We start from the raw sequence: 14,191 nt of genomic DNA, 5'->3' as shown, positions 1-14,191 counted from the left end.
AAGGAGTGAAGGGAGGCATCTGGCCAGGTCTCAGTTGAGAGTCTGGGAGGCTTTTGGGGGTGGGGTGAAAACCATGGCACATCAATCAGAGGGGGAAGTCGGAGATGTTCAGAGGGCTGACCTGACCCCGAATGCTCATTCGAGTTTGTTTGTTTCTATAAGGAAGAATAATGTGCTGTGTTACCCAAGATGGTGTGAACAGAGCTTCAAGTCAAATGGAGAAGACTAGGCCTAAATAGCTGAGCCGGTGGAGTGCCAGATAAAGCCACACCTGGAGTGCCACGTCCTCAGCAGTCCCTCTCAGTGCCAATGCATTTATGGCTGTAAGTGTGGGCTTTGCCCAGATCAGAGCAGGAACTCGTGGAACGGTTCTGCTCGATAGGCGCGGAATGCTTCACCCAGACCAGCCGCCACCCAAGGACCGACAGGCACTAAGCGCTCAGAACGGCACTTCCTCTGGGGGGTCTGGGGAGCCGCCGCCATTCTATGCTACTGCAGATCCTTGTGGGGTGTATGGAGATCAGCATGTCAGAGTGTCTGTAACAGAGCGTCTTGCCTAGAGACAGATTGTTTTACTCTGAGAATACAGCGTCAGTATGCACTGCGAGCCCGTCTCAGCCCTGTGGCCTGAGAGGTTTTGGCACTGTGGTAGGAAGTTTTTCTTAAGAGTCTGGCCCACAGGTGGAGATTAGCCTTGAAGGGTTCTAGACGGAAGGCTGTACACTCTGTCTCTTACTCTGCATGTAAGAAAGGACAGAGGAGCATGCTGGAACATATTTCAGTATGGACACATCAGATTCGTTAGTCCTGAGGAGCCCTTTTGGGCAAGTCTGTTAACTTCTGCTCTGGATTCCAGGAAGGTAGTCAAGGGCTGGGGACCATTCCCATTTACAAGAAATTGCAAAAAGGCCAGGATCATTCCCAGTTATAATAAGAATATACAAAAAAAAAAACAAATCAAAACAAAACAACAAAAAACCCATTCAGTGGCCCCAGCAAGGTCTCTCATAAGAGCAGGAGATTCACATAGACTGTCACGTTGCTCTACATTTTTTGGTTTTTCTGAGGATGAAAGCCAGGGGCTTTTGCATGCTAGGCAAGCGTCACCCACAGCCCCACAGTACTTTGTGGGTCACTTTAACGTGAGTGAGTGTGTACTCGAGACGAGTCCACGCTGCCACCAGGCCACTTACACAGGCTGCGACTGGCTTCTGTGTGTTGCCCAGCACCCTACTTTTACTGCTCCAGTGCATATTAATGCAGGTCCTGGTGTTATTATACAAGTAATAACACTTTTTTAAAAGGGATGACTAAGGGGAGTAAAAAAGAAGCTTACCTGGACCCACTGCTCGCAGATCGCTGCTTACTGTACCATGCTGCTTTCGGCTGTCGATGTACATCCACATGAATAGGTTGTTGTCACTCTGCTACTGTGTTACATGCTAGTTCGTTAAGTCCTCACTTGACTAAGTATGGAGCATGCTAACCCTGGAACCAGTCTGTGCAGATGGTGCTTTGCATAACCATATAGAACTGTGAATGATTTTAAAGGAAGTACAGATCCTCAGAGTACTTTGCAAGGTGAAGCCAGGGTTAGTGACCCAAGCTCTTCTGTTCCCAGATGCTTAAATTTGGAAGGGGGGGAAACTTGGTCATTTTCAGGGAGAAAGATGATCAGGTCTTAATTCAAAGCGCTTATTACAGAGGAAAACACAGGCTTTGAACATTTTTCAATCACAGAAAGGAGACATAAAGTAGTTATCAATACCATTAGAGAGATTATAGTGGCAAAATATAAAGTGAAAGAAAATTGTACCTATTATATGTTATGTTTGAATGCATATATAAAAGCATGTATCTAAATCTATATTGCTATACACTGTTCTAAGGGTAACTATATGTTAACTTTTCAAACTATTTGTTTTCAATAAGCTGTATAACTATGTGTGTCTAAATGTCTGTGCACCCACATGTGCGTGTGTTCCGTGCAGTCTTGTACATCGTATTCATCCACACATGCATATACATCATGCTTTGCTGATTGGTGGTTGATACTGAATTGCGTATTTCTACCATAGACGTTTTGGAGAAGGAAAATGAACTGCCTTTGATGTGAAGAAAGATACCCAGGAGGGTTGAAAAGCCGCACTTCTACCTCAGAATGAAGGATTGCTTCTTTCAAAGGAGCCACAGAGTTGTTTTGTATATGAAGATATGTCCTTGTCCTTCTTAGGGAGGGAGATAAACTTCAAACAGAGGGGGTTGATTTATTTAAGGACCTTCAGAAAAATGTTCTAGAGATACCAAGTCCTTTATGCTTTGGTGGATCAGAACACCACCTTCTGGGGCAGGAAGTCTTCACCGTCCGTTTCTAGAGTATGGAAACTGGTTTGTAGATGCGTCTAAGGACTGGATTTTGACACCACTAGCTAGAGAAGTAAATCAGATGCTTGTAGTTTGTGTGAGATGTCTGACTGAGAAATGAACTTGTTTCGCTCAGCTGAGATAGCGTGGTAGTAACCCAGGTGTGTGAAGTACATGACGAATACAGCCTTTTCTTCTTTCCGATAACCACAAATGATGGTTTTCTAATGGCTTCATGCATAGAAATGATTTTCACATTAAATTGTTATGATGCTGAGAGAGAAATTCCTTGAATTTGACCAGACCTCAGGAATTTGCCCCTCCTGCTAGCTTCTTGTTAGTTTTCCACTTTGGGGTGACAGATGGAAGTATACATCTCAACGATCACCCTTGTCCAGGTGCTTCTGTGTTCTTTCCTTACAGCGTTTATCTTCTCTATATTATAACAAGTCGTGGTAAGTTATTTTTGCATTGTATAAATGAAGTGCCTGTGAGAATAGCTCAAGGAGTTTGTTTTGGCTCGAGGTTTTGGAGGGTTCTTGGCCTCATGTGCTTGCATGGAACATCATAGTGGCAGCAAATCGTAGCAGAGGAACTTCTCCATCTTATGGTGGATAAGAAGCAGAGAAAAAGGAAAACAGGAAGGGACCAGGCTATGGCGTCTGTGACCTACTTCCTCCAAGTAGGTCTAATTCCTTCCTTTTACCACTTCTTGATAACGCCATTATATAATGAATCCACAAGGAGGTAACTTCATTAATTAGATAAGAGTCCTATGAATCGATCGGTTCTCTCAAAGTCTACCCCCTGGCAAAGAAGCCCCTTGAGGGTCTTTTCATGTTCCTAGTAAGATTGAGTCCAGAGTTTTAGGATATAGTGCCATGACTCCAATTACATGTCCTCAGTAAATGCCGCATCTGTGTGATGCTCAGTAACCATGCAAACCCATCATAAAGTGAAGGGACCACAGACTTGCCTCCGCATTAGTTTTCCATTTCCATTGGTTCTTATTACTATGTTGATAGTCCTTGTCATTCTGTTCTCCATCTCCTTTTTAACATCCCATCTCCAGGTAAGCATGGCCCCTGAAAGAGGAATAAAGGACATAACTGCACTGGTTGTCACTTTTCATCTTGTCTTGCCTCTCCCACTTGTCCTTTCAAATAATAATCATGCCATGATTTCACTCACATATCAGTGGAGTTGAATTAAAAATTAGACCCAGCAAACTCTACAGATCTGAATTCTGATTAAAAAAGTAGGCAGACTTAGATGCTTTTAATATGTTTGTATCAGCCATAGGAGCTATGAACGCAGTAATTTTAACCAGCCACCTTAAAATGGCCCCTTTTTACATGGAAAACATTTATGCAACCCTGGGCATATAAATATATAAAATATACATGCAATTTAAGAATTTACTGATAATAAATCATAAAGACATTTCTTTTCAGTTTTTTTGGGCTTGCAAGATGGCCCAGCAGGTAAAAACGCTTTATTTGAGTATACAAGCCTAATGGTCTGAGTTCAAACCTCAGAAACCACATAAAGATGGATTGAGAGAAATGGTCCCATAAAGTTGCCCCCCATGTGCCTACACATGCACAATAATGCACATACAATGACAAAAAACCTTCAGAAAGACTTAAGACAACTTCTTTGATACACATATAATTTCACCATCTTTTAAAGACTAGATCAAATTGGCATACTAATTAGATGAATGTACTTGTTTTGGTTGCTATCTTTTTGTGAATCATGCCATCACTTGTCTTCTGGTTTGTTGGACAGGTTAAGTCAGACAACACTTGCCACAGAAATGTCTGTCAAAGTGACTGAGCATGACATCTCCAGCATGGCATTCATCAGGATACTCTTACCAAAGGCAACTCATTTTGCATTTTCATCCACCTTACAGAATTTCTCTTCTGCTTAGTCCTCTTGGGGATGCTGGGAGACTTCTTCCTTTTCTTGGCACCACCATCGAGTCTCAACACAGGATGAAAGGGGCACTCCTTTTGAATGTTGCAGTCAGACAAAGTGTGGCATCTTCCAGCTGCTTACCAGCAAAGAGAAGGCTTTGCAGATTAGGAGGAAATCCTTCCTGAACCTGATCTTGGTTTTTGCATTTTCTATAGCATCTAAAGGTGTAACCTCAAGGATCTTCCCATAAGGGTCTTTATGAAAATCTGCATCACTGTGGATCAGAAAGGAGTTTACTTTCATACAAAAGAATTAAGCTGGGCACAATAGCACATGCCTTAAATCTTAGCATGTGGGAGGCAGAGGCAGGTGAGTTCAAGGCCAACCCTGTTTGGATAGTACATTCCAGGAAAGCCAGGACGACACAGGGAGATGCTTTCTCAAATAGATTAGATAGATAGATAGATAGATAGATAGATAGATAGATAGATAGATAGAATAAGTAAAGGAAAGAAGGGAAAGAGGAAGGAAGGAAGGAGGGAAGGAAGGAAGAAAGGAAGGAAGGAAGGAAAGAAGGAAGGATACATTTTGGGTGTAGAGGTGGCTCAGCATTTAAAAGTACTTGCTGCTACTCCAGAAGACCTCGGTTTGATTCCCAGCAATCACATACACAGTGGCTCACATCTGCCTCTAACTCCAGTTCTAGGGGATCTAGTGCCCTCTTAACGGCCTTTGTAGGACCAGGCACTCATGTGGTGCAGAGACATACATGCAAACAAAATACTCATACACATAAAACAATTTACAAAACAAGTAAATTATAGGGGAACATTTGATGCTGCAGGACATAGAGCATTTTGAACAAATTTTCAGAGTTGACCAATATTTGGATCTTACCAATGATGAGAATCCACTTTGCACAAACATATAGTACAAAATGGCATAAGTATATTCAGTACCATTTCAGAAATCATTGGAGATTCTACTCCAATCCCAAGCTAAAATTTGTGTGAATTTTAAAAAATTAAACCCATTAGCAACTTCACATTGCAGTAAAAAAATTCTATCACTGTGCTCCTAATTGAAACCTCCATGCTGAGGAATAATGGTAGAAACATACTAAAAGTTTGGTTTCTGTAATTACACTATTATTCTCTTACCAGAGGAGGTAACTTTGTACGTACCACCCAAACACTGCAGGTTCTAACGTACAATAGTCTGGAATCTGTGTTGAGGTGTTTTATGTAGTTTCTTTGCCATTGAACGGCATGATGGTGGTATGAAATGCTACATTCAAGGCTGCAGTCAGGTTGCACCACGGAAAGGGGAGTATGCTGCTGTAGACATCATCTGTTCACTACATGTTAGATCCCGATGCTTTTGGTCGTGGGTGTTCAGAAACTTTTACCAGACTTTTGGTGATGGCAAATTTAGTTACACAACTCCACACTGGATTGCAACCTGCATTGCCAAAGCTGTGTAGTAGAGGCATGTGGCTTACATATTAAAGATGGGGCACGATATGACAGACTTTGAAGATCTTCCATGGAAGGCCTCACCCTCCCTGGGGAGCAGGAAGGGGGTGGGATAGGGGATTGGTGGGGGGCAGGGGAGGAGAGGATGGAGAAGGAACTGGGTTTGACATGTAGAACAAGCTTGTTTCTAATTTAAATTTTAAAAAAAAGATGGGGTGATTGAGGACACAGCTTAATGGGCAGACCCATGAGAGTTTACAGTTCGTATAAAATATAAAATAATGGCAGAGACAGGAAGTTGTAGATGTTTATAACCTGGGTTTTGAACCTTTAAAGACTTTGGAGAGTGTGAGGCGGAGGGAAAACTGTTGCTGTTTTTACAGCACATATGGCTTTACAGAAAGAAGGTAGCCCAGATGGCTCTCAAGGCCATTTGTGAGTGCTAAGACCGGAGCCTGCTCTGCTCAACACTTACCTGGTCTTTAGAACATCACTGTGCAGTTTTAGTCATTGATTCAGCTACCCCTCCACTGTCAGTCTCTCACACGTCCTGCTTTTAATCTGTTGGAAAGCTATTAAAAAGGTTTACACTTAAAGCAGGATGTTTTGAACAGGGATAGTAGGTCATGCATGTAATTCCAGTACCCAGAAGGGCAAGGCAGAGAATTGTGAGTTCAAGGCTAGCCTGGACCATAAAGAGAGACTCTTTAAAAAGCCCAAGTAAGTAAAGTGAATGGGAGCATTTGGACTTTCTTTTAGCCTTTGAATTCATGGGAATGGCAATGAAGGCTGTACCCCGATGTGAATGCTGGCAGCCCCTAGTTGAAAGCCTGGTGGTGTAGACTGCAGACGGCAGCGCTCTGATTTTGCCTTTTAGCAGTTCCTCTTACATCTTAATCTCACTCTTCTCTTTAGCTTGAGCATCCTCAGGGAAGCGATGCTGATCCCCAGGGTTGGGGCTCTCACCAGCCTTGTGGTGTGTGATATGGCTGTAGCTTAAAGTGCTCCTTGGTATTCTTAATTATTTGTAAAACTTAATTGTTTTCTTTTATACTGAGCATAGGTGGCAGCTACAAAAATGTAAAGTTTGCTTTTTAATTTTTTACCTTATCAGACAACACTGCAGTCTAATAATGTTACGATTGAAAGGGGAGCTCCCTTCCAGAGCTCCTGGGGTTGTGTCTAGCTCCCCACTTCTTAGCCTTCTCCCTAGTATGTTTCTTTCTTTTTTTATTTTTTTAATATATTATATCGTGGTCATATTCTTTCCTGTCTCCCAATTCCTAGATTCTCTACCCACCCAACTTCATGTTTCTCCCCCCTCAAAAATCCAAACCAACAGAAATATAATAAAACAAAAAATGCCATAACAAACAAACAAAACCCAAAATAACCATGGATTCTGTCTGGTGATGAACCAGTGCTTCTGGGGCCTGCCCTGGAGTGTGGTAAATACACCCAGTGGCACTCCACTGAAGAAAACCGTGTTTCTCTTTCCCAGAAAATAACAATTGAAGGCAGCTTTTTGGTTGAGAGTGAACTTGTGTCCCATTTCCCTCTTCCATGCTGGGAGTTTTAGCTTATTTGAAATTGTATAGGCCTTGTGTACTCTGCCACACTGTGTGAGCTCACATGTGTATCTGTCCTGTTATGTGTGGAAGATGCCGTTCCTTTGGCTCTTATAGTCTTTCTGGCCCCTCTTCCAAATAGCTCCCTGGGTACTGAGATGAGGAGTTTGAGTAAGGCATGTTTCTTAGCTTTCTGTGCCTTGATTTCCTTGTCTCTGTAGCTCCAACAACAATGAAACAAAATGAAATGATTTATTGGTGGTTTCAAAAACTAAGTTGTTTAATATGTATAAAGCTCTTAATATGTATATAAGTATTAATACACATCATATGTATTCTATACACGCACACACACACACACACCACATATTTCCCCAAATGAAGTATGCCTCATACCATACAAATTCCTACGACGAACTTAAGTTTATTTCTAGTACTCTTGCAGAAATTTTTATAGTGATTCCCCCAGATCTTTAGAATACATTCTTGTGACTCCATGTCTGTGTGTACGTCCTCACATTCTGGCAAGTTGTTCTCTAGAAAAGTTAGCAGTAATGCAGAACCATATGCAGAATGACAGGTAGAAGATTCACTGCTCTCCTAAGATCTTACAATGACTTCACATCTTGTTTTGGAAAAGGAGGTGATAGAGTATCATTGAAAGAATATCAGGATTTGAAGGTGTTGGCCTTGCATTTTATTAACGGTGACTTGGGACAGGCACCTTATCTCCCTATGCCTCAATTTTCCTCATACAAATTGAAATTTGATTAGATCATCTCTAAGATATTTTTCTGCATCTAAAATCACGTTCTGTTTGTGGGTAAGCATTTCTTCCTTTGGGATACAAATGCCACCGTGTACCATTTGCTTTCTGAAAGGATCAATTACCATGGCATTATGTAAGACCTGAGTAAGGTGTCGATGTGTGGGCTTCAAATCTGCATGTTTGATTCTTCCAGAATCTTTAAAAGAAGCAAGTGTGTTTGGTGCATGTTTTGGGGGAAGACTACTCTTTGTGGAAGCAAATGTTTTAAGACTTTAATTCTAGAAGCCAACAAAGGGACTTTGTCTATTGCTCATTTGCGTCCCCTTCCTGTGTCATACTTGTGTCTCTCAGCAGTCTGAGCTGGGAACACTTGAGTGTCAGCCCTAAGAACAGCAAAGAGCAAAAGCTTGGTGAGAAGTGAGTTCCTCCTAGGCTTTCAGACAATCAAGGAAAGGGAATTGCACTCTAAGTCATCTTTCCTTCCAACGAAGGTGTCTAAGCTGTACATTAAGAGTGTAGGCATGCATGGTGTTTAGAATAACTATTTTGTGATTGACATGACTTTTATCACAATAAGATACAGTATATATAAGCATTAGCTGATATTTGAGTGAGGATCTGAAATCCTAAGTACTAAGATGGGAGATGTTCACCACCATGTCTATCTAAGAATACTTTTAAAAATATTTTACTCCTTTGTAAAAGTTTCTTCTGTTCATTATTGTTATTGTCAGGGATGTTCTAAAGCCAATAATTAACTAAATGGAAAACCCCGAAAGTGTAGTAAGTTCTAGGAGACATTGATTCCTTTTAAGAATCAGTCACTCCTTTTAAAAGTAACTGTGCCCAGCGTACTTAGGTTTTATGATAAGGTCAAAGGCATAGTATAAAAATGGAAATCTTGACTTGAGCTCAGTCTCTCAGGTATTCCCTTGAATTCTGATTGAATAAAGTTGGAGTTACAGCAAAATTTTGTCACATATGACAATAGGAAATAGGGTGAGTATTATGTGAAAATAGTTAGTGGTTAAACATATTGGTTCCCTTGTCTATTTCCAAAGAATCATTATCATCAGTTTCAAATGATGTCTCAGAGATTAATATCTTGGTACCTTTGTGATTCATTGGCTCTATTGATCCAAGTGATGGAATTAATAGCTTACTGTTTACATTTTCAAATCATCTCCCATTTGATCGCATGAGTATGACTACAGTACTGGAATTAAGTAAAGTTGATAAATTGAGAAAACACAGGGCATTTTAATCATCATGATGTCCGTGGCCCTGTGAAGTGCTGCGAGATTGCTGAGTAGCGTATGGAGTAAACCTGCACAGGCCAGAGAGGCTGTGCCTGTGTCAGGTTTCAACAGAAAGTACCTCTGATGGTCAAGTTTCATCATTAGTTAACTGAAAACCAAAAGTGTGGTTACATAAAACCTAATACATATGTTTTATAAAAAGATGTATTTGTTTTCTTACGTGTACGTCTATATGCCTCCATGAGTTTATGTGCACCACGTTCATGCAGGTATGAAGAGGCCAGAGGGTGACCAATGCCTTGGCACTGAAGTCACAGGCGGCTGTAAAACGTCTGATGTGGGTTCTGGGAACTGAGCCTGGGTCCTCTATGAGAGCAGCAATAGTTTTAACTACAGAATCATCTCTTCTAGATCTAGTATGCACATTCTTAGAGCACCAGTGGTAAATTTCCTCTCAGACATTTATAAGGAGTACATTGTATTCTATAGATTCTTACACATAGTTTTTCATGTTTAACATATCTAACTAAGAGTTATATCTTAAAAATAATGATGCCTTGTAGTTTTATTGGCAGTGTTTTTTACTTCACTTGTGCATAATCTAGTACTAAGTTCTAAAACAGTTTATATCTCTAACTCAGCAAAGTGAGATATTTTAGAAAAAGTTAATTAACATGAAGCTTGGTAGTGGGAATAATTCATCTCTCTGAGAACCTCCTAACCTGTTTCCTCCCTACTGCTAACAATCATTAATTCATTGGGCATTCTTCAGTCCTTTTCCCGATGCATTGACAAACATGGGAATTTAGAAAAATATCAGTAAATGTGCACATATCTCACACGTGTAATTAAAAAGTACAAGTAATATTAAGGCAAATGTTATCTGACTATGACACCTAACAATGTGCTACATATATTTTGCATTCCAGTTGTTTCTTTTTCATAACTTGGGTGACATACTGGCTGTACTATGTAATTGTGTCATAAAAAATGTCACTCACTATATCCAGTTCTTTTCTCTTGCTGTCATAAAACACCATTTATAGCCGGACATTGGTGACGCATGCCTTTAATCCCAGCACTGGAGAGGCAGAGGCAGGTGGATCTCTGTGAGTTCGAGGCCAGCCTGGTCTACTGAGCGAGTTCCAGGACAGGCTCCAAAACAATTCAGAGAAACTCTGTCTCATAAAACATAAAACAAACAAACAAAAAACCAAACAAACATCATTTATGTAATAGTTTATTTTGGCCTATGGTTCTATAGGGAGAGTCCATAATGGGGGTGGGGAAGCTGGCAGCCAGCAGTCAGATCAGGAAGCTGAGGGATCACATTTCTGTCCATTTACAGGAAGCAGAGAGAGCAAACTGGAAGTGGGATGAGGCTGTGAATTCTCAAAGCCTGCCTCCCACTCTGTGATGTACTTCTGCAAGACTCTATCTTCCAAAGACTATACATCTTCCCCTCCCCACACAGTGCTACTCACCAGGGACCAAGTGTTCAGATATGTGGGACTATGGAGGGGGCAATTTCTCTTCCAGATTGCTACAACCACTGAAAAAGATTTAGAAGATTCATTTAGTCTACCTGAAGATAAAGGTCGCCTTTAGCATCTTTTCCTGTGGATATTTGTGTATACAGGAAACATTTCTCCAAAATATTCCTGTAGATAGAATTTCTGGATAAAATTATGAGCACAATTTAACATTTGCTTATAGTTGTATTATAAATTATTTTATATTAAAACAAGTTCTTTACTGGGTGAAAAATGCTGAATCAGCTCAAAGCATCCACTCTGAAATATAAAACGAAAACATTTCTTGATTAGAGGAAGCACCTTTTTCTGGGTTATGCTTCTGGTAGCATAGGAAGAATTGCTCTACTCTGTTGAAATAATTTGTTTCTAGTTTTTCAACAAAAATTGCAGAAGTTGCACCTATCCTCAGCTTCATCTTTGTAGCTGAAAACCCTGAGACCAGAGAGGTTAGACAGCTTTCTGGAATGGCACAATCTGGGTCACAACTGGACTTAGAACCTTCCTTACATATCCTTCTGGGGAAACATTCTTTTGTGTGATGCAAAATTATAAGGGCCCATAGTATTTTAAAAACTAGACATCTCCCCAAAGGTGGCTGCATCGTATATTTAGATTGCCTATGACAGAGGAGTTCCCAGGGAACATAATGTTCTCCGACCCAATACTTAGACCTTTATTTGCTTGGAGATCAACTTTGCTGTGTAGTTTCCTTCAAGGTTCTGTTTGATGTTGCTCTGTAATGGAGTTTGAAGCCCTGACTTGCTGATAAATTAAAATGATAATATATCCATGAAACATAGGGAATATAAAATCTCAATGCCGGAGAACATTGGAAAGATGTTTGGTGGTTTAGGGAAATATTCAAGTTCATATCATTTGTATGCAGGTCCTGGTGAGAGTTGTAAGTGAATGCTGCATTTGGCCTTAGCTAAGAGGATTCAAGTTCCATTTTGTTCTCTGTCTTTATCATTTACAATTCATGGCCATGCTTCCAATTCAAGAAAACACTTGCATGATTCAGTAGCAATATTTTAAAAAGGCAAATGCACATTGATATTTGTCAAAGGCACAGAGAATTACAAGTTCTGTGACAGGAGGTGACTCTACCAGAAGGGAAAAAAATATAGCCATGGTCAAGTTGGAATAACTTGAAAGGGTTTAATGAAATGTAAAGATGTCAGTAGGGTATGAGGAAACTATAGGAGACAGTGCTGCAACCACACAGCTGTTTCTATACCTAAACTGAAGAGTATGCAGAAGACACTGGAAGTCTGAGTTCTGCCCTGAAAGCTACCCAGGAAAGTACACAGCTTTCTCTGTTGAAGGTACCATCACCCTGGGGTACCTGTCTGGGAAGAAAGCCAGAGCTGGATATTCTATGCTCATTCTTTTAAATTCTGGTTTCTGCTGGCCAAAGCACTGGAAGAACGATTGTAGAGTTCATAGGTCAGCCATATTGTGCAAGAGCAGGCTGGAGATGGGTAGGAAATGCTATGGGAAAGTAAGATGAGGTTGTTTTGTCTGTCTTTCTGTATTGTCTGAGCATATATTCAAACGAGTAGATGAAAGCATGTAACTTGAAGGTATTCCAAAACACACCTCTGAAGTTGCTACCGGGGCTATGAAGGAGTTGCTGCTGGTAATTTTATGTTAAGATGAGTTTTGGTTTTCATATATAGACATTGTTTTTTTGCAGATCATTTATCTGAGTCTTAATTCCAATGCTTATGTTTTAGTGAAGACTTGGGATACTTTGGTGAAAATGTCTAGCAGTAGGGAAAAATCAAAGACTTAGGTTTGTGAAGGAACTTGGGAAGTGAGGTTTGGAGGATGTTACAGTTTGAATCTGTTGGAGACTTAGTCCCTTAACTCAGATGTTAATGGTGTGACATCTAAGGGTGGAGCTGCTGGGAAGTGATTAGTGTTGGATGAGACCAGGTCTTGAGGGCATGGCTGCAAGGATGGCACCAGAGGCTAAGAAGTGGACAGGGGATCTAACCTAGCACTGTTATCCCAGCAAGTGGTGTGTTTTATGACGAGGCAGCAACAGCTCAGTAGAAGAGGACGCGGCTTCACATCTTCAGACTTCTCAGCTTCAGACCCTGACTCGGTCACGTTTCTTCTCCATGAATTACCCAGTCTCTGGTTTTCTGTTGCCCCAGAAGAAAACAGACTAGCATGCTGATAATACACAGAGGTCTCCATTGATAATGGAAGGATACAGAAAAGCACAGGCTAACGGACTCGTGCTCCTCTGGCATGGCCAGACTAGAATAATTCCTAGGATCCTCTAAACTTCATTGTTCAGTGGTTCCCACCACATCTGACACCGGGAGGCTCAGGACGAGCAGGGTTAGAGTGTGAGGGTTTACAGATCAGACAACAGCCTTCTTTACACAGATGTGATTCTTGGGTGGGACCGGAATACGTAGGGCAACATTTCCTTTATGGTGTCGAAAGTAGAACTTGTGTGGAAAGCATTGGATGATAGTGGAAAATACTTGCCCAGAGGCCAGGCCTTGCCAAGTTAGCAAACCCATACAGACTCTATATGTGTCTATTACAGAGTCTGTTTTGATTGGCTGCTGCTTGCATAGCATGCGAAACCATGAAATTCCATTGAGTGGTGAACATAGGACTAGAACATATTTCCGAACCTATATTATTCTCTAACTGAATGTTGCAGAAGTTCCACTTCTTTTGACTAAACATGTTAAGCAAGTGGGGTTCAGGATGGTGGGACCAAGATGGGGGGAGTTACAATAAGGTCCTTGTTCCCTATTGTCGGGGCTTTTGAAATGTGTGAGGGAGTAGAAACCCTACACTGATTAGTTGCTGAAGTCCAGAGTGCAGAAAAAGCACTGGACTGGTCCTGGACTGGCAGGTTAGGTGGCTTAGGATAGACATATGGTCCACTTGTGCCTGAAGCAGAAGGTGGTGTCCTTGGTGATGCTCATCTGGGCTGTCCCCCAGAGGAAAGATTGCTGTGTGGTGGCCATGTGCACATAGCAGATATCTCATCTCTTTGCTTAGACAAAATTCTTAGGTACAGAGGACTCAGATTTTCCCACGGTTTTTAGTAGTTTCTGCAGGGTCAGATCAGGTAGTTCTTAATGCTGAGAGCTGGTCTTTGTAATGAGAGAACTCTGCCGGTGGTCACGGCTAAGAGTTAGTTCTGGAGGTATGGAACCAAGTGGTTGTCAAGAATTTCCATGGAGGGTCATTTCAGTAAGACCTTAATGTTCAGAAGTTTATTCCTGAAAGTTCATGTGCTTGTTCCGTGCATGGAGACACCTGA

General features: G+C 41.2%; 1 protein-coding gene across 4 annotated transcripts in view; it reads left to right on the top strand.

The window, feature by feature from the left end:
* Positions 1-14,191, top strand: part of Cacnb4 (calcium voltage-gated channel auxiliary subunit beta 4) — a 247,654-nt gene that overhangs the window by 121,816 nt on the left and 111,647 nt on the right. The window contains exon 2 of one of the 4 annotated variants that reach the window (XM_005068962.4): positions 163-323. The exons of the other annotated variants lie outside the window; for them this stretch is intronic. Within the exon in view, the coding sequence (XP_005069019.1) occupies positions 318-323 (6 nt within the window). The 5' untranslated portion in view covers positions 163-317. The remainder of the gene's footprint in view (positions 1-162; positions 324-14,191) is intronic. 4 annotated transcript variants of the gene reach the window in all.

Source organism: Mesocricetus auratus, unplaced genomic scaffold (assembly GCF_017639785.1).
Source record: "Mesocricetus auratus isolate SY011 unplaced genomic scaffold, BCM_Maur_2.0 Super-Scaffold_100004, whole genome shotgun sequence".
Taxonomy (NCBI): domain Eukaryota; kingdom Metazoa; phylum Chordata; class Mammalia; order Rodentia; family Cricetidae; genus Mesocricetus; species Mesocricetus auratus.
Note: the sequence above shows the minus strand (reverse complement) of the source record. Positions and strands in the feature narration are given on the sequence as shown.